The sequence below is a fragment of the Durio zibethinus genome, chromosome 13, assembly GCF_047325235.1.
Source record: "Durio zibethinus cultivar Kanyao isolate XHJ-2024 chromosome 13, ASM4732523v1, whole genome shotgun sequence".
In the NCBI taxonomy this organism is placed as follows: Eukaryota; Viridiplantae; Streptophyta; class Magnoliopsida; order Malvales; family Malvaceae; genus Durio; species Durio zibethinus.
Genome location: NC_143174.1, coordinates 2,794,172 through 2,812,833, shown reverse-complemented (window position 1 = coordinate 2,812,833; position 18,662 = coordinate 2,794,172). Strand labels below are relative to the sequence as shown.

General features: G+C 34.1%; 2 protein-coding genes and 1 pseudogene across 3 annotated transcripts; 2 read left to right on the top strand and 1 right to left on the bottom strand.

Annotated features, from left to right (window-relative positions):
• The first annotated feature begins 357 nt into the window (after positions 1-357).
• On the top strand, positions 358-4,655 carry LOC111304366 (uncharacterized). The gene is made up of 7 exons (XM_022900911.2): positions 358-510; positions 734-816; positions 2,600-2,749; positions 2,948-3,021; positions 3,108-3,226; positions 3,944-4,027; positions 4,332-4,655. Exons 2-7 carry the CDS (start codon positions 810-812, stop codon positions 4,423-4,425), a joined length of 528 nt encoding a protein of 175 aa, XP_022756646.1. The 5' UTR covers positions 358-510; positions 734-809; the 3' UTR covers positions 4,426-4,655.
• A 1,060-nt stretch (positions 4,656-5,715) lies between these two features.
• LOC111303787 (large ribosomal subunit protein P2z-like) lies at positions 5,716-6,770 on the top strand. Its single transcript, XM_022900224.2, has 3 exons — positions 5,716-6,097; positions 6,211-6,443; positions 6,529-6,770. Exons 1-3 carry the CDS (start codon positions 6,010-6,012, stop codon positions 6,553-6,555), a joined length of 348 nt encoding a protein of 115 aa, XP_022755959.1. The 5' UTR covers positions 5,716-6,009; the 3' UTR covers positions 6,556-6,770.
• Positions 6,771-7,784: 1,014 nt separating this feature from the next.
• Positions 7,785-18,620, bottom strand: LOC111303786 (peptidyl-prolyl cis-trans isomerase CYP71-like; annotated as a pseudogene). Its single transcript, XR_016327019.1, has 14 exons — positions 18,418-18,620; positions 17,949-18,034; positions 17,638-17,725; positions 11,884-12,122; positions 11,645-11,766; positions 11,326-11,401; positions 11,066-11,173; positions 10,815-10,991; positions 10,495-10,674; positions 9,954-10,086; positions 9,142-9,365; positions 8,566-8,715; positions 8,165-8,295; positions 7,785-8,042 (listed from the first exon to the last, which is right to left on the bottom strand). The product of XR_016327019.1 is annotated as a peptidyl-prolyl cis-trans isomerase CYP71-like (transcript).
• Between the last annotated feature and the right edge of the window lie 42 nt (positions 18,621-18,662).

The following is an 18,662-nucleotide window of genomic DNA, read 5'->3' as shown; positions in this document are numbered from 1 at the left end:
CATTTCCATTTTCTTTATTCATTTTTTTATGTGTAAAATTATATATATTATATATATTTAACATATAAAATTTTTCAAATTTAAAAATTATTTTTTTGTAATTTTTATTTTTAACATTAAAAATTATAATATTTTAATTTTATAAAAAAAATTTAAATTTTAATATTAAATTTATTAAAATTAATTTTTTTAATTTATTAAAAATTAATAATATACAAATAATTTGAGACGGATGAAATATATTATTATATTGTTAAAAAAATTATAAATTAGAAGAATTTTCAGTCTTATTTTATGAAATTTTAATTACATATACTTTTTCTTTTAATTACAAAAGGCCAAAGGGTCCCAGTGAGCCCTGTTTGCCTTTTCAGTTCACGCTCGTTTTTAGACTTACACTTTGTGGCTTAATTGGAGGTATTCAAGTTGGGACAAAAGGCCCTAAAATTTGCTCTTCTCGGTTCTCCCTCCCTCCTAGGCGCCCACCATTCTTGCGTCTCTCTCTCTCAAGTAAGCCACTTTTCTCTGGAAATCTAAGAAAACCCATTTATATCTACTACTACATTTCTCCTAAATATTCTTCTGGGTATTTTTTTCTTCACATTTTTTATAAAGTTCCACATTCAAAGCTGTCTTTGTTTCTTTCTGGCACTAGGCTTTGTTCTATCAAATATTTCAAAAATTAATTCTTAGAAACTTTATTGATTCTCTCTCATCTTTTCTTATTTCACAGGTTTTAACTGACTCTGGACAATAATCGAGTACTAAGTTTCTTTTTTGCTGGGTGGAAAGCTAACTAGAAAGCAAACATGGATGGTATGTGAAGATTTTGCTATTAGATGCTTATTATTGCATTTAAAGTAAAGAATTTGTTTGATTTATGGTTTCTTATGTTAAAAAGAAAAAAAACTTTTGCTCGTCATTTTACTTGAAGGGACGTGTGTTCACGGAATTTTGGATTTCGAAGGAAAGTGTGATATCCGGTGTTTTGTGTGATTTTTAGGGCATTTCATTTTCAAATTCAACTGTTTGGTTGGGAGAATATCCATATGGTAAATCATGTATATTTACCATAATTTCCTTGATAGTCTCCTTGACAACCTATAGGCAACCTCTCATTTATTTAAAAAAAAAAAAAAAAGAATCAAACCACAAATGATGCATTTATCATCAAATGAAATACAAAGATTTGTTATTTTTTAAAAAAATTAAATATACTCAATTACAGTGTTTAATTCACATTATGCCGTAATCGAGTTTATAAAAATATATAATTTGTATGATTGGAGTTTATATAAAAATATAAAAACCCAAAATTTTAATTACGGCGTTTAGTGGATATTATGCTGTAATTGAGCCTAACCAATAAAAAAAATCCTCAATTGTCGCGTTTCATATAGAAAAATGCCTTACTTGACTTGTTTTAAAAATTGAACCAAACTTTCAATTACAGTGTTTATTGCACATTATGCCATAATTGCTTCTAAAAATTTTTTAAATTTCATTATTTTTACACTTGTTTTGGAATTTATAAAAACTCACAAATTGAAAATATTGTTATGAGATAAATGATATGATATACTATTCTCTTAAATGCATATTTTCATGTTTATAATAAATTAGTATAAATCATTATTATCTTTTTTAATTCACAAAAAATTTCAATGCAATGGTCAGAAAAATTTGGAAAAGTTGCAATGATTATGGCTCGAGCTTTCCTGGAGGCCACTTTATTAATTTCTACTCAACTCTCTAGTCAAATACATCTGTCATTATTTCAAGCATCAATTATTATCTACTTTTGAAGCAATTACGGCATTTAATGGAAAAATGCCGTAATTGAGTTATTCAATTACGATGTTTCATCATTAAATGCCGTAATTGTTTCATTTTAGATTTCAAACATTTTAAATTACAGCATATGTTTAATAGAAATGTCGTAATTGTGAGTTATAGAATCTATGGTAAAACAAATTGCAAAATGAAACAAAATGAACCAATTATGGCATTTTGTTTGAACAAAACACTGTAATTGATTTAAAATAAAATTTAATTTCAGTTTAACACTTGCTTTTCAAAAAGGTAACATAGAGAGAGGAAATTTTTTATTTAGGTCAAATTTGGAAGTCAAGCAACATTCTGCCTGGAAACCTAAAATTCTATAAGGGTTTCTGATTCTCGGAATTGGGATATTGTTGGGAATCTTATATTTTCCCCAGGAATCGGATAATCCTAAACCAAACGTGAGGATCAAATAACCACAATCAAGATTTTGGGGGAAAATTTTTGGATGCCCTTGAACCAAACACCCTTGGGGGGTAAATGATTTTTCATTTTTGTTATATGCTGAAGTATAACCGAATATAGTTCTACCCTTTAACACTCTGATTATTATACATGCTTTAATCAGCACAGAGTTTTTAGCTATGCACTGAACAATAGCCCCCTATCAGTTAAAACATGTACCTAGTAATATAAACATTGCATCCGTGTCTATGCAAAGATATAGGAATATTGCTTACTGACAATTTGTGTTATTGTTTGAAATTATGAATGACTTGTACTCATGATTTTCTTGTTACCTGCTGTGGGGTTTCAGTTGATTCACAACCAACTATGGAGGAAACAATATTGGTTGGCGATGATCTAATGACGGGACCACCATCTCCTGTCATCCCTCAAGAAATTGCATCTCATGTGCTTGAAGGTGTTGAGTTATGTGATGGGATCTTACGGAATTTATTTTTGTGTAAGTCCTGTGTTTTTTACTTAACAATGTTATGTAAAAGGTAGACTATATATAGTATTGATTGGCTGATTTCATATGTCGATTCCTTTTGGTGACATGATTAATTATTTTCTTAATTGTACCAAATAATAGACCAAATTCTTTCTCATGTATTTTTTGTATAGCCATACATTCATTTATTGTTGTTGTATGCTATAGGTCTACAAATTAATGACATTGAGCCATTTTGTCAAGATGAGATTGCATTATATCGGCAGTGTGCTGAAAAGAGGGTAAGATTTCTAATGGTTATTTTTGGTTGCATGACTTAGTACTTCAAATTAGCTTTCTCAAGTTTGTTTGCAAATCTGGGTTTCAGGACAAGGAACTAAGGCAACGGCTTCAGGATTGCGAGAGAAAATTGGGGTTGTCAATACCCTTAGATCAGGCAAAGGAAAGAGCTGGTCAGCTTGAATCAGAAGTTACATCATTGGAGAGGTAATTGGTTAGAAATGCTGGATTTTTCTTTGGGTAATGAAGATGGACTTATGTAATTCTAGTCACTTAAAATTTTGTAATTATACTGTTGTCATAAATTATACCGATGCAAGTGATGTGCTGTAGAAGCTGTTCAATGTTTGTGTTTTCCCGTTGATGTCTTCCAAGTATGTAAATGTAGGAAAAAGGTGCATCTTTAGGTCATGAAGGCCTTGATATGATGATGTCTTTTGCAATCCCTGTATCTTTATAGTCCTGAAGTATTATCCTTTGTGCATTTGTTACTCAGGTTGTATCTAGTCAAGATTCTGGAGCACTAAATTGCAAAGCTAAATTGCTTTTTAAATATTGATAAAACTTTGAGTGGAAGCCTCAAATATCTGCCTTTCTGATTTTTTGACCCAGCTTTGAAATTTAAAGATCCAAATTATTACTCTTTGAAATACCTCATCAATGTTTTTAGTTTCATAATTGCTCTTCTGCCATTGCAGCATCTAGGATGAAAATAAACTTAAAAGAATAGAGAAAGAAGGAAAGTAACATGTTCCTATAGAAAAACCTTGTTGTCACTAGTTAATTGACCTTCACTCATTATCATCATTTACTTTTTCCCTCTCATCAACAATTTTATTTTGTTTCACAATTTGCAACAGTGTGATATTGAATTATTTGATCATCATTGGAATTGAATCATATGTTATTACATCTACCCTATAGGCGCATGATTCTGGCAAGTGGAATTGAAGGCATTGAAGGATATCGTCAGAGATGGAGCCTGCATGGTCGTCTTACAGATACCAAGTAATGTCTTTGATTTACGAAAATCTTTTATTTTATTCAGACAGCGAATGTTTATTAGTGCAATCCCATAAATGAAACCTTTATTATTCTGTTTTACTGATCTTTTTTTAAAAAATATTTTCATTAATCTCAAACACTGCTTGTAATCAGTAAAAGATGAGTTCTCTCTAACTTTAATTGCAGAGATCAATTAGTTAGCATTGAATTTAGAAAGAATGCCTCACTGAACAGCTGCCTGCCTTTTCCCATTTCTTTCTCACTTTTCTCCCTTTTCTCCCGTACATCTTACATTTAGTTTGTGCAGGAGAAGGCTGGAATCATTAAAGCTGGGAATGGAGAACAGAAAAGAGGATGAACCAAGCAAAAGTCCTACCGGGAAAAGATGGTTCTTTTGGTAAAATTGTTGCTGCATCTGTATACTGGCTTAAATTAGCATCTATCAGCAGCTTATAACAAGAAGATACATCTTCTATTCAAGCTGTTGTAAACATGTCATGAGATGCAGCATACTTAGAGAGACAAATAAAGAATAAGTGAACCATTTTTCATCGAGGTAACTTTGAACCTTATGATAAACAGATGTAACAGTTGAATATATATATATATATATATATATATATATATACATTTTCATAGCTTATATTAAAACCAGGGTTGATTCCTGGGTTGAATTCTAAGATCCAGGAAGGAAAAGCACACTCGATGGAGTTTTTCTCCGAAACTCAGAGACGTCTGCTTTACATTTAAATGAGTCAGCACAGGCACATTGTTCAGCTAAATGTGCAGCTTTGACCTGGGGCACAGCATAGCGCCATTCATCAGCCAGTAAAGCTGAGTCACGGCATAAATCCGGGTCTTTGCAATCGTTGCAGTGGCTGTCAAAAGATAATGCAAATCAGCATCAAGTTTGAGTTTCAAAGACGGTAAATTTTCATGCTAACGACAGTGCTGATCATCATTTCATGGTAAAGACAAAATGCAGATCCTCATAGATAAGACAAGGGGAACCATCTATCTATGAAACTACAAAATCAACACCATTCCATCCAAAAGCATCAAACTCAAGCAACTGCCTATTACCGTTAACAATTAAAGCAATTAATTAGTCTTATTAGAATTTAGTGAGCACAATTATCTAGATGAGTGCAGTCAAATATACAGATATTTATTGCCAATTTCTATACCCGCAAATTAAATTCGGTAAGATGAAATGACATGGTTCATGAAACTCTGCTTTTGGAGCAAACTCCCTAACACGTGCATATTTCACCAGATTCATCATGCAGAACATTATGGACATGCTTAATAAATTCTACTGCAGCATCTCCTTTGTTGTTATTACTAGCAAGCTGATGAACCCTATGTGCAGTCCGTTGATCACTTTTTTTGAGATCCGCTCAACCCTTTCATATGACGAACAATATCACCGACAATTCCTATAAGTTTTTCTGTGAAGTAAGAGCTAATCTGTAGAGCATGCACACAAGTAAATGAATCTGATTGAGAACCTACAGGCAACAAGAAGTCAAGGCATTAAACAAACCTTTGATCTCTATATTACCAATTCATACACAGAGGCACATCCAATAGCTTAAAAATTGAAAAAGAAAAAAATTTTCTTTGAACATCCCAAAAAATTTTTGAACACTCTTTAATAGTGATAAAATTGATAAATCCGTAATCAAGTAAACATTTCGAAAAAAATGTTGGATCCGCTTCATTTTTTGAGATATTTCACAACATTAGCTTCAGAACTCTCAGCAGCTATAGGCTTCGACCCATTTACCCATTTAGGGCCTAGAGCATTTTATGAGAAAAAAAAAATTTAAATGAACGGCCATGATTAAAATTAGACGGTTGTTACCTAGAACAAAAACCCTAGCAACATCGACACTTATCATCCTCTTTCTGAAAACCCTAGCTTTCTTCGTCGGCTGCTGGTTTTCCCCTCTCGCTTTCTCTGTTTTTTTATATCAAGTAAAATGAAGGTGATCGCCGCCTACTTGCTTGCCGTCTTGGGAGGGAACACTAGCCCTTCTGCCAATGATTTGAAGGATATTCTTGGATCAGGTAAATTCTCTCTTTCTCTTATTTCCCCAAATATCTGCATGGTGATTTGATAATTAAATGTTGGAAATTGTTAGGTTTTTCGGATGTGGGTTTGATGTTTTAATATAATGCAGTTGGAGCTGAGGCTGATGATGACAGGATAGAGTTGCTCTTGTCCGAAGTCAAAGGCAAAGACATCACTGAGCTAATTGCATGTGGAAGGGAGAAATTGGCTTCAGTTCCTTCTGGTGGTAGTGCTGTTGCCGTTGCTGCTCCTACAGCTGCTGGTGGTGGTGGCGGTGGTGCTGCACCTGCTGCTGAGGCCAAGAAAGAGGAGAAGGTCGAGGAAAAGGAAGAGTCCGATGATGTAATCATTTTTACACAGAAGTTGACTTGTATTGATTCTTAATTGGTGGTGTGTTCTTCACTAATATAATTTCCTTTTGATGCAGGATATGGGTTTCAGCCTATTCGACTAAGCAAGTTTTGCAAATATCAAGGCTTCTTATATGCAGTCAGTGCTTTTATTTGAGTGTTACAAGGTTTTATATGTTTGTTGCTCTGTAGTTGAACATGGTTTTAGATCTTCTTGGAACTTTAAGTTTTGTTTGGAAAATGTAGTTAAAGATATTACCTTTTCAGTTATAATTGTGGATTTTTTGGATTACCTGTTATGCTACTAATGGTTGAGCTAGATTTTTCGGTGACTGAATGAATATTGCATGGTGTCATACTGTCATTAAACCTTTGACTATGAGGATTCTTTCTGTTGTTCTTCTCTTTTGTTCCGAGTTAGGTCTTAAGTAAAGCTGCTCTTTCATGCATCAAGTTACACAATCTTTTAGTCAGTTGCATAGAGCTGGTTTGCTTCCTCTCTAGTTAGTCTTTTAAGTTTATACTCTCAAAGATTTTCAGGGTTTATGAATTACTAGAGACAATATCAATCATCAAACTGCAGAAGTATTGCAGCAAGTTTGGGCGGATCCATATTTATTGGTCTATAATCAGTTTGTTATTCTACCATATGGTAGAGAGAGAATGAAAAGATGCTTTCCTATTCATTTTAGATTGTCATTGCATTTGGTCATATGAAACAGTAAACCCTCCGTGTATCTGTTGTGCATTCTAGGCTGAAGAGGTTGGTTCTTCAATCTTTCACAGAACACATAATTTTTGTTGGCTGGATCCAAAATACAAAGTAAAAGTACTGGTCGGTCGTAGATTCGTTTGCTTTTGCATTATCCAAATGATATCTAATCACCCTTACAACTTCATTCTGAAGAAGAATTGAGTATGCATAAGCCTCACCGATAGCATATGCTAAGTCACTGGATAATGCATGATTTTATGGCTTTGGAAAAGTTGCCTCTCCCTGATGGTTTCTTTACTCGTTGGCCAGCTTCTTTCTTTACTGGTATCAGGACTACTAGCACGTCTAATCTTTTATTGTTTTGATCTGAGTTTTTTTTTTATCTTTTATCTTTCTTTTTAACTTTTGATGACTAGTAAAAAATTATTGTTTTACTTTATACATATACGAAAAATCTATTCAGCACTTTCATCCGCAGGTGATATTTTCAATGGATTTTTGTTTTCTGCATGTGGTAGCAATCATGTTGCAGATATCCCTATTTCTGCCGTGAAAGAATTTGAATGGATTTTTGTCTTCCGAATGTAGAAGCAATCAGATGCACAAACACGTCCACAGTTTTAGAGAGAGAAAAGACCCTGTCTAAATTTGGTGCCGTGAATATAGTATATCAATTCTACAGGGAAACTACTGTTCATTGTCCAAAAGTCAGAATCCAGGCAGGTTATACAAAACTGAAGATCCAGACCTCCTGCGCCTAACACTGCATGATGAGGGTAAAAAATTTTCTGATTTCAATCATGTGCAAGCCTGATATACCTGGCAGGCAAAGCAACACATGAAAAGTGCGCCAAGAGAAAATTTGAGCTATAAATCCTGCTAGCGTAGAGGTGGTTGAAACAAATTAGCACGTATATGTTGATGACCATTGGCAAAATGAAAGTTCTAACATGGATCAGCGAGAAGAAAACGAACAAAAAAAAAAACTAACCACTCGCCTGAGACAGTCTCTCTCACTGCCAATTGTCAATGCAGATAAAACTCCATTTAGAAAGATTCACCGCGGAAAAAAACTTTCAGTTCTTTGGCACAGTCAGCTTTTTCTGTCCTCACTTTCTCAATAGCCTGCCAACATTGCATGAGAATCACATTCGTCGGTCAATTGATATTAAACATCCCAAGGCACCACGCATTCTAAGGCTCCAAAGCAATTCACATGTGGATCTCATTAACCCAAAACCTCCAATTTTTATATATTTTTTTCAACTTTTCAAGAAAAGCAAAGTCAAGAAACATAGAGTTCTCTTGTGCGAGTGCATGTGTATGCAAAGATGAAAGAAGCAAACTACAACAGCGACAATAGCCAATTAGTACTGACTGCAGAGATGTATATAACTGCACGACATCCATTCCCTTAATGACTCTGCCAAATACTGTATGCTTATTGTCCAGCCATGGAGTAGCCACTGTGGTTATAAAAAACTCTGAACCATTTGTATTTGGGCCAGCACTAGCCATCGACACCGTGAAAGGCCTGTCATGTTGTAAACTGCAAGGGCAGAAATGTTTCATCCAACAGTCAGTTGAGCTAATGCACCTTAGAAATCCAATAAATAACACAGACCAATGAAAGCCATGAAACTAGTGATCCTGATAACCTTAAAAGTAGAATAGCAAGGAAGTAAAAGGGAACTTGCATCCTTGTTTATCATTTAATTCCAGCTTAATGCCAAATCAACCGCATTTATAGAAAGCCTATAGCATCACATAAGCAAGCTAATATGATCATGACTGAAGGCATACAATCAAGTGGGAGGGGGTACAAACAGGTTGGAGATCAAGACATAGGAACATCTAATCCATGTGGTCCTCCAACTAATGCACCGCAGTCACAACTGAAAATCCTAGAATGTTGTGAGAAGTACCAGGTGGAAATATGCTAATGCTTCATCTTGTAAAAAGCCAAAATGGATACCTTTTGTTAAACTCATCCTCAAATTCCCTTCCCCAAATAGATTGCCCACCAGTGCCATCTCCCATTGGATCTCCTGTTTGTATCATAAATCATTTTATGACACAGTGAAAGATGAGATTATCATAATAGCCATTCGGACAGTGTGTTGTAAAGTTCTCCACAGTTTTTGGACATTCTTCTGCGGAGAGTCTCATGTAAACATCACCCATTGTGGTGTGCAGTATCTGGAAGAACAGAAAGCTAATCAGAAAAGAATGCAACACACGCACATAAAGCAAAGAGAATGAGCTAAACTATCTCAGAGATGAGAAACTTAAAAGAACCCTACCCTGAAAAAAAAAAGGAAGAAAAAGGAGAATAGTAAAACTAGCATTGATTTTGGGATAACTATTTTCAAACCTTATTTTAAATTATTTTTATGGCTCATTTTCAGGAAAACTAGAAAATTTTGACAATATTCCAATAAAGATTTTATACTAGAAAATGTTAACCTTTTAACTTCTAGGACACCAATTAATTGGTTATGGCCTGGAGAAAAGAAAGAGGAAGAGAAAGGGAGGGAGGATATAAAGGAGTTCCTTTGGTCCGCTGTCCTAATAACTATTCTTAAAGAATTTTCAAACTAAACGATTATTGGATAAAGTTTAAAAATGTTTTTGTCATTATTTATGTTCTCAAAGATTCAAACAAAGATCTCATTTTTTTATTCACTTTTGTTTATTGAACTTTCTTATTTTTATTATGGTGAATGGAACCAAGTCACAACAATTTCTAGCCCCTTTCCAAGCAAATAAAACAGAAAGAAAACTCACCACATTGTTAGGAAGAGATGTTGTAACTGCTTTTCCAATATCAGATGCGGCCAGAGGCTCATCAGCAGGTGGCTTTTCATCAAAGACATCCCTTCCTTTTGTGGCATCTTCAGGTTCTTCTGGTTCTCGTCGACTATATAAACCATTAAAAACTATCAGAGTAATCAAATGCATTCAAAAGGTAAAACATAATTTTAACTAAAAGTAAAGAGGCACCTCAACTGTCGTGGTGAAATTTATTTTCAAAGGAACAACCAATGCAGAGGAACATAAGCTAGACATATAACAAAGCTTTCAATATAGATGACAATATTCTATGACACTTGACTTGTTATGAAAATAAATTTATCTATTGCTATGAGCCTATGACATCAATTACCCAACATCCATTCCGACTTCGATAACATGAGTAACTCAATGGTGATTCAACCTTGTAGCATTTAGAAGTCACCCTTCGTGGCATGATGCATATCACACAGAAAATTCTAAATTCAAACATGCTGTTAGAATTCAGTGGAAGTCTTGCAGCAGATTCTTATACCTGAATAAATATATCCTATGCTTCTTGAAAGCACAACACAAGAAACTTGGATCAGTTAATGGTTCTTTGCTCTTATTGAGCTTTGCTGCAGCAGAAGGAATTTTTCTTACTTTCTTGCTGCTTCGGTCAACCCACCTTTCCAAGTATTCGAGCAACTTTGTTGGTATGTAAATTTACCATCTATCAAAAAATGATATACAAGGAAATAAACAAGTATTAGAGAATGAATAGAGCACAAAAATTTATAATTATTGCTCATCCCAAAAATGGTTCAGCTAATTATTTGCTGTAGAATCTAATAGCAGAAACTAACTTCTTACTTTTATCCCCAGAAGAGTAGCATATATGAGGAAATTAGAGCTTTCATCAAAAACTGCATTTGGTTGTGGTGCAGTTTCAGTTTTTTCAATTTCCTTTTCAACAGCCATTCTTCTGCCAAAGTCGATTGCTTCCAGCCAATACATGGAAGCATCACTTCTCTGAAGATCTTGGGCCACCTAACGAAAGGGTTTTGAACATCATAAGAAATTTCAAAGCATCTATATAAAAATCCAATATTCATTAAATTTACCTCAAGTGATTAATCATAAACTTGCCTTAGTTTACCAGTTCTGAACCAAAAGACACGCATCCTTCGATCAAGTGATGTAATAGAAAATTGCTTACCATTTGGGCTCACCTGAATGGCAATAAAATGCAGTAGTCATATCAATCTCCTTTAAAACGAGAAAAAAGAATAAACAATTGAAAATTTACAAAAGCATTCAACAAAAAGATTATAGTCATAAATCCAGATACAAACCAACTTGAATGCAAGTGTATAGATTGTACCTCAATTGCAGAAAAGGTTGTCTTGCATTTTGCAATTTCGAAGAGATTTGTATCACTTTTCAATCTAAAATTGACACTGCATTCACCATATTTACCAATTAAGAAATTAAAAAAAACTTATGTTCATCTACAGATGAAAGGCTCATCATGTCAACACCATAATCAGCCTACAGTATTGGTCTTTAACAATGGAAAGAAGGTTTCTAGGGTAATCCAAACAAAAAATAAAGTTCATCTTTAAATGGTAGTTGAAAATGTAAATCTGCTCTGCAATAAAAGTACATTGTTAATGGTTGTATATGTGAAGATCAGCACATACTCGCTTTCTGGGAACTGAAGTGTGGCGGGGCTCCAATACTAGATAATTCCCTTCTCATCTGCAGATATTACACTGTCAAATACAGAATTGTACCTCATTACTTTCACTGGGCCCAGGTGTATCTGGAAAATGAGTCAAACAGAGAAAAAAAACAGAAATTGGTAAGCATATAAATAAATGGAAAAGTGGAAGAGTTTTAGAAATTCAAATTATGCAAACTTTCAACATAGTATAGATACCTCTCTTGAGATGATAGGTTCATTAGAACCAGCTCGTGCATCATATATATGCACAAATGATGAATTTCTATCACTAATAGCAAGCTTAGCTTTGACATCCCTTGCTTGTAGACCCATTCAACAGCACCAGGAACATAAGGTAGGCGAATCGTGACCATCATGTCATAATTGGCCACATCATATACCTTCACAGAACAGTCATTGGAAATTGTACAGCAAAGTAAACCATCTGCGCTAACCTGCATAGCTGAACAAGTCAAGCTTGATTACTGCACCAAAAACAAGCTCACAGAAAATAGAACAAAGAATGATAAATACTAAAGAAAGCTCAACGATGTGCTGCTTTGAATGAAAAAACTTTTGAATGTTAAAACAAATCAGGCAAAACAACAAAATGCACAAATATCCATAGAATTCAATCATTCACTTTGGAGAAATGTATCTTTCCCATCAAAGCCATGTATATAAGAACTATGGAGAGAGAGAGAGAGAGAGAGAGAGAGAGAGAGAGAGAAATGAGGTAAACTAAACCACACTGATCAAAAGTCTTTAATAGGACCTTTGAATTTTATGGCAACATTTGTTTTCATAATATAATAACATAATGCTTAAAAATCTTACTTATGAAGTTGGTGGTAAATACATGGCTCTTGAAGAAATGAATGATTATCTCTTGTGGGAAAACACTTATTTACAGCTGATTATAATCTTGTAATCTGTATATTTATATTTGTATTCTATTTTGTATCCCTAGAATTAAGGACAAAAAATTAGGATAGACAGTCCCTCAATTATAGGATCAGTTTTAGGAAGATTTAGTTTTCTTCTTCACCTACTAGTTAGTTGTATATAAATCTAAGGTGCTTGTATAATTCTTTGTGAACAGTTTTCAAATATACACTCAGTTTTACTCTTAGTTTTTCACAATTTTATTTTTTTAGTTTTTTCACATGGTATCAGAGCTTTAGGCTCTTACTGGGAAGAAAATTTTTTCAGCCTTTATTGCTGAATTCTATTTCAAGCCTTCATAGCCAAATCTTGTTAAATCTTTCAGTCTTATTTTTTCCTTCTTTGGCCTTCATTGCCTAGAATTATTTCTAGTTAAATCTTTACTATCAAGACTTGTTTCAATTCTAAGAAAGATAACCATACCAAAGATAGCAGAATCTACCACTACTACCCAATTTGAGGAAATGACAACTGGCAAAACCACCGAAGTACCGTAGAAGTCTCGAGAACAAAGAGAGTTGGACAGAAAAGAGATTGAGAAACTAAGAAACCCATTGAAAACTCTCGAAAAGCCTACTGGGGTATGTTCTTTGGGTAAACTCTATAGTTCAGGTAAAGCTTCTAGTTTTCATGGATTAAATGTCTCGGTTAAGCCTATTATGGGCTCTTGGATCATTGACTCAGCAGCCACAGACCATATGACATATTCTTCACAAAAATTTAGCATATATACCCAGTGTCCTAGTAATAAGAAAATTGTTGTTGCAGATGGTTCACTTACTACAGTGGCAGGATTAGGAGATGTTCAAATTAATCCCTCATTTGCTCTTAAAAATGTTTTTCATGTTCCTAGATTGTGAGAGAAAATTGGGGTTGTCAATGCCCTTAGATCAGGCAAAGGAAAGAGCTAGTAAGCTTGAATCAGATGTTACATCATTGGAGAGGTAATTGGTTAGAAATGATGGATTTTTCTTTCGGTAATGAAGATGGACTTATGTAATTCTAATCACTTAAAATTTTGTCGTTATACTGTTGTCATAAATTATACTAATGCAAGTGATGTGCTGTAGAAGCTATTCGATGTTTGTGATTTCCTGTTTGTGTTCCTTGATTGTCTACTAATCTTATATCTATACAAAAACTTACCAGAGATATGAATTGTGAAGTGACTTTTTATCCCTCTTGTTATGAATTTCAGGACCAAAGTTCGGGGAAAAGGATTGGACTTGCTAAGAAAAAGGATGGACTATACTATCTTGAGACATCAAACATCACAAGTAATATAAAAAATAGTTTACCTTTGTCATTTCTTTCTGAAAAATCTCCCAATAAAAACAAAATCTGATTTTATCATTTTCGTCTTGGACATCCTTCTTTTGGAACTTTGAAAAACATGTTTCTTTCTTTGTTCAAAGGATTAAATGCCAAAAATTTTCATTGTGATGTTTGTGAACTTGCAAAGCATAGACGTGTATCTTTTTCAGTTAGCAATAAAATAAGTTCTACTCCTTTTTACTTGATTCATAATGACATATGGGGTCCCTCTACAATTCCTAATATTTCTGGTGCAAGTTGGTTTATTTCTTTCATAAATGATTGTACTAGGGTCTCTTGGATATTTTACTTTAATCCAAATCAGATGTGAATAGTGTGTTTTTAAGCTTCCAAAACATGATCCAAAATCAATTTGGAGTGAAAATCAAGAGATTTAGGTCAACCAGAGTTTATCTATCTATTTCCAAAATGAGAGATTATCCATGAGTCATCTTGTGTTAATACTCCATAGCATAATGGAGTGACAGAGAGGAAAAACAATCATTTACTAACCACAACCCGAGCTTTACTTTTTCAAGTAAACGTACCCAAATCCTACTAGGGGGAAGCTGCTCTCATTGCCACACATATTATAAATAGGTTACCTTCAAGGGTTTTGGGATTTAAAACTCCTATGAAACTACTCTCACAATTCTATCCCAACTTTAATACCACAAACAACATCACACCTAGGATATTTGGTTGTATATCATTTGTTCATGTTCACAGTCACAATAGGAGGAAGTTGGATCCTAGAGCAATTAAGTGCATTTTTGTGGGATATTCATCAACTCAGAAAAGGTATAAGTGCTACCATCCTCCTACCAAAAAATTCTATGTGCTTGCAAATGTCACTTTTGAAGAAAGTAAACCATTTTTACTCAACCTTATCTTCAGGGGGAGACTTCATTCATGGAAGATAAGAATAAAGACTTTTTTTGCTTGATTTGACATCCTCTTCAACATTTTCACCCATTAATTCTTTTGAGTCGAAACCTGTTTCTTTTGAGTCAAAGTCAAACACTGAATTTGAGTTTGAACACATTCCAAACACAGAAGATGTAACAAAGTATAATATCGTTCTTGATTCTATGAATTACAGGTGTACTCAAGAAAGAAAGCTCCAAATCCTGAACCAATTCAAGTCTAAGAACCGGATCTTAACTCTGGAAATGAGGTAACTACAGTCTTTGACTCTGTTTCTCAAAATGAGCATGAATCTCCTAAAACTATAACTAGTGATTATGATTTGCCTATTGCCATTAGAAAAGGAACCAGAGAATGTACTAAGTATCTACTATACCCAATCTAATTTTGTATAATTTAAAAAATTCTCACCATCTCACAAAAATTTTCTTGTGAGCCTAAACACTATTTCTGTTCCAACTACATTATCCGACGCATTATCTAGTGAGAAATGGAGGCAAGCCATGAAAATAAAAATGAAGGCTTTAGAGAAAAATAAAACATGGGAACTGATAAAGTTGCCTAAAAGAAAAAATCTAGTTGGGTGTAAATGGGTTTTCATTGTAAAATACAAGACGGATGGTACTATTGAGAGGTATAAAGCGAGATTAGTGGCTAAGGGCTACACGCAAACTTATGGAGTAGATTATCAGGAAACTTTTGCTCCAGTTGCCAAGATGATACAGTTAGGATTTTATTATCATTGGCTCCAAACTACAATTGGTAGGTTTAACAATTTGATATAAAGAATGCTCTTCTACATGGTGATTTGGAAGAAGAAATATTTATGAAAGTTCCAGTGGGATTTGGAGGTCATCTAAAAGCAAACAAAATATGCAAACTGAAAAAGGCTTTATATGGGCTTAAACAGTTTCCTAGGACTTAGTTCGGGAGATTTGTCAAAGTGATGCTAGCAATGGGATATAAGCAGAGTCAAGGAGATCACACATTGTTTATCAAGCACTCTGATTTAGGGAGAGTCACAGTTCTATTAGTGTATGTTGATGCCATAATTGTAACTAGAGATGATGAAAAAGAGAAAAAATCTCTAAAACAATGTTTGGCTAGAGAATTTGAGATAAAAGAGCTAGGGATATTAAAGTACTTCCTAGGAATTGAAATAGCTCACTCACAGCATGATATTTTCATCTCACAACAAAAATATGTGATAGATCTTTTGAAGGAAACTAGGAAGCTCACATGTAAACCTGCAAATACCCCTATAGATCCTAATCACAAACTTGAAGAAACTAATGAAAATGCTGCTGTAGATAGAGAAATGTACCAAAAATTAGTTGGAAGACTTATTTATCTCTCACATACTAGACCTGATATAGCATATGCTGTGAATATGACAAGTCAATTTATGCATAGTCCTAAAAAAGTGTACCTACAGGCTGTCTACAGTGTATTGCACTATTTGAAGGCCAATCCTGGGAGAGGTATCTTATTTAAAAGAAATTCGAGGCTGGTTCTAGAGGCATATACAAATGCTGATTATGCAAGTTCAGTAACTAATAGAAGATCCACCTCAAGCTACTGCACTTTCCTAGGTGGTAATCTTGTGACTTGGAGGAGTAAAAACCAAAATGTGGTGGCAAGATCAAGTGTTGAAGCAGAGTTCAAAGCAATGGCTCAAGGAATTTTTGAACTACTATAGTTAAAGATTATCCTAGAAGACTTGAAGATCAAGTGGGATAGACCAATGAGACTCTACTGTGATAACAAGTCTGTAATAAGCATTGCATACAATCCTGTGCAACATGACAAAAAAAAAATTGAAGTAGACCAGCATTTCATAAAAGAAAAACTAGACGGTGAGTTGATTTGTACACCAAATGTATCAACCAAGGCTTAATTTGCAAATGTATAGCCCAAAGGTCTCAGCAGTGCAACATTTCAAGAAATTATTTCCGAGCTGGGAATGAAAAACACCTATTCACTAGCTTGAGGGGGAGTGTGGGAAAACACTTACTTACAGCTAATTGTAATCTTGTAACCTGTATATTTATATTTGTATCTCTAAAATTAAGTATTTGTATCCCTAGAATTAAGGATAAAAAATTAGAATAGACAATCTCTCAATTATAGGATCAATTTTAGGAAGATTTAGTTTCCTAGTTTACCCACTAGTTAGTTATATATAAACTTAAGGTACTTGCATAGTTCTTTATGAGCAGTTTTTCAAATATACATTAAGTTTTACTATTAGTTTTCCACACAATTTTATTTCTTAGTTTTTCCACATCTCTGCATCTTCAAACAATAATCATGGGATGAATATAAAGATCAGCACACCTACAGAAAGTAAAATTCACAGGATGACAGAAGATAACAAATGGACTGTGCAAAGCCCAGGTGGACTTGTAATCTAGAGCAATCATGGGCACATTATCCACTAATAAGAATGCACTATATAATATGAAAGTTGTAATACATGAAACTAGACAGGGAAATTAGAAATTATTTAACATAATTCACATTTCACAATGGCTGACATAACAGATCACATTAACACAAACTTTTACTTAAACTTTCCATAGCAGTTCAATATAATAACAAAGAGTAAACACTAATGGCAGGCCTATCAGCAATACACAATAATGTACATGTAAAATACCTACATTAAGCTACAGCCTACATGCAATAATATTATTACTTAAAGCAAGGATCAATTGAAAAAAGAAAAAGAAGTTTAAACTTTAACACAACATGCATACGGTCAAACAAGGAGGGAAACCTCACCGCTAGACCTTCAATGGAACCCAGGTGGATCTAAAATGCTTTGCAAACTCGATCCCAATAGCCTTTTTCTTCCAAAATTTCGAATGCCCTAGAGTAAAAATAAATAAATAAATAAAATGAAGAAGGATGAACAAGCAATCGACAAAAGTATAAGCTGGTAACTAAACTCCATGCGGAAAGCCTCAAATATTACTGATCAAACTTAAACCAAAAACCAATAGGAGAAAACAAGAAGCATTTTCACTTAAAGCAGACATTAGAAAATGGATCTTTTAGATATTGTTTATGGATATTGGCATCATAAAACTTACCATCAACACTTCCAGTAATGAAAAAATCTGCTGATGATACAGCCACATGAGTAACCACATCTCGATGCATATAGCTTTTCTCATACCTACAAAGCACAACAAAGACATAAAATCAAGAATTCTCTCAGCTCTATTCACAACTACAATTTGCTAACTTTACTTATATTACTAAGAAATTAAGACTTCTTTTGTTGTTGTCATTACTACTTGCTTGTTATTTTTTACTTCAGAAAACTAAAGGCAAAAGCTTGAATTCTAAAACCCTAAACCCCTAAGGAATGAAAATAATTTGGAATTTATAAAAAGCACGAAGCTTGAATTCTAAAACCCTAAACCCCACTTGAATGAAAACAATTTGGGATTTATAAAACCCTAATTAATCCATGAGAAAATACCAACATTCCACCAATAATTAGATAATTTGCTACAAAAAAAAATAGTTGAACAAGGGAAGAATGCGGATAGTTACATGTCGGCTGAAGGAAGGGAATCGAGATATAATTGTTCGAACTGGAGAGGGCGCTTGGGTCGGGCTCGAGGGGCGGGTCGGGGCCCTATTACCGCCTCCTCCTCCTCGGCGATTGTATTCAAATGTTCCATCAGCGTTTTTTCTTCACTTCTTTTTTTCCTTTTCTGATATAGCGAGGAATAGAGAGTGACAGAAGAAGAAGAAGGAGAGGAAAAAGCTCAATGGGTTCCAACATATGGGCCGAT

Bases quoted from the DNA above. Each gene is read 5' to 3' on its own strand.
- LOC111304366 (XM_022900911.2), top strand. The intron at 3,022-3,107 runs GTAAGATTTCTA...TCTGGGTTTCAG, and splicing joins GGCAGTGTGCTGAAAAGAGG to GACAAGGAACTAAGGCAACG. The intron at 3,227-3,943 runs GTAATTGGTTAG...TCTACCCTATAG, and splicing joins GAAGTTACATCATTGGAGAG to GCGCATGATTCTGGCAAGTG.
- LOC111303787 (XM_022900224.2), top strand. From the start codon at position 6,010: ATGAAGGTGATCGCCGCCTACTTGCTTGCCGTCTTGGGAGGGAACACT. The intron at 6,098-6,210 runs GTAAATTCTCTC...AATATAATGCAG, and splicing joins GAAGGATATTCTTGGATCAG to TTGGAGCTGAGGCTGATGAT. The intron at 6,444-6,528 runs GTAATCATTTTT...CTTTTGATGCAG, and splicing joins AAAAGGAAGAGTCCGATGAT to GATATGGGTTTCAGCCTATT.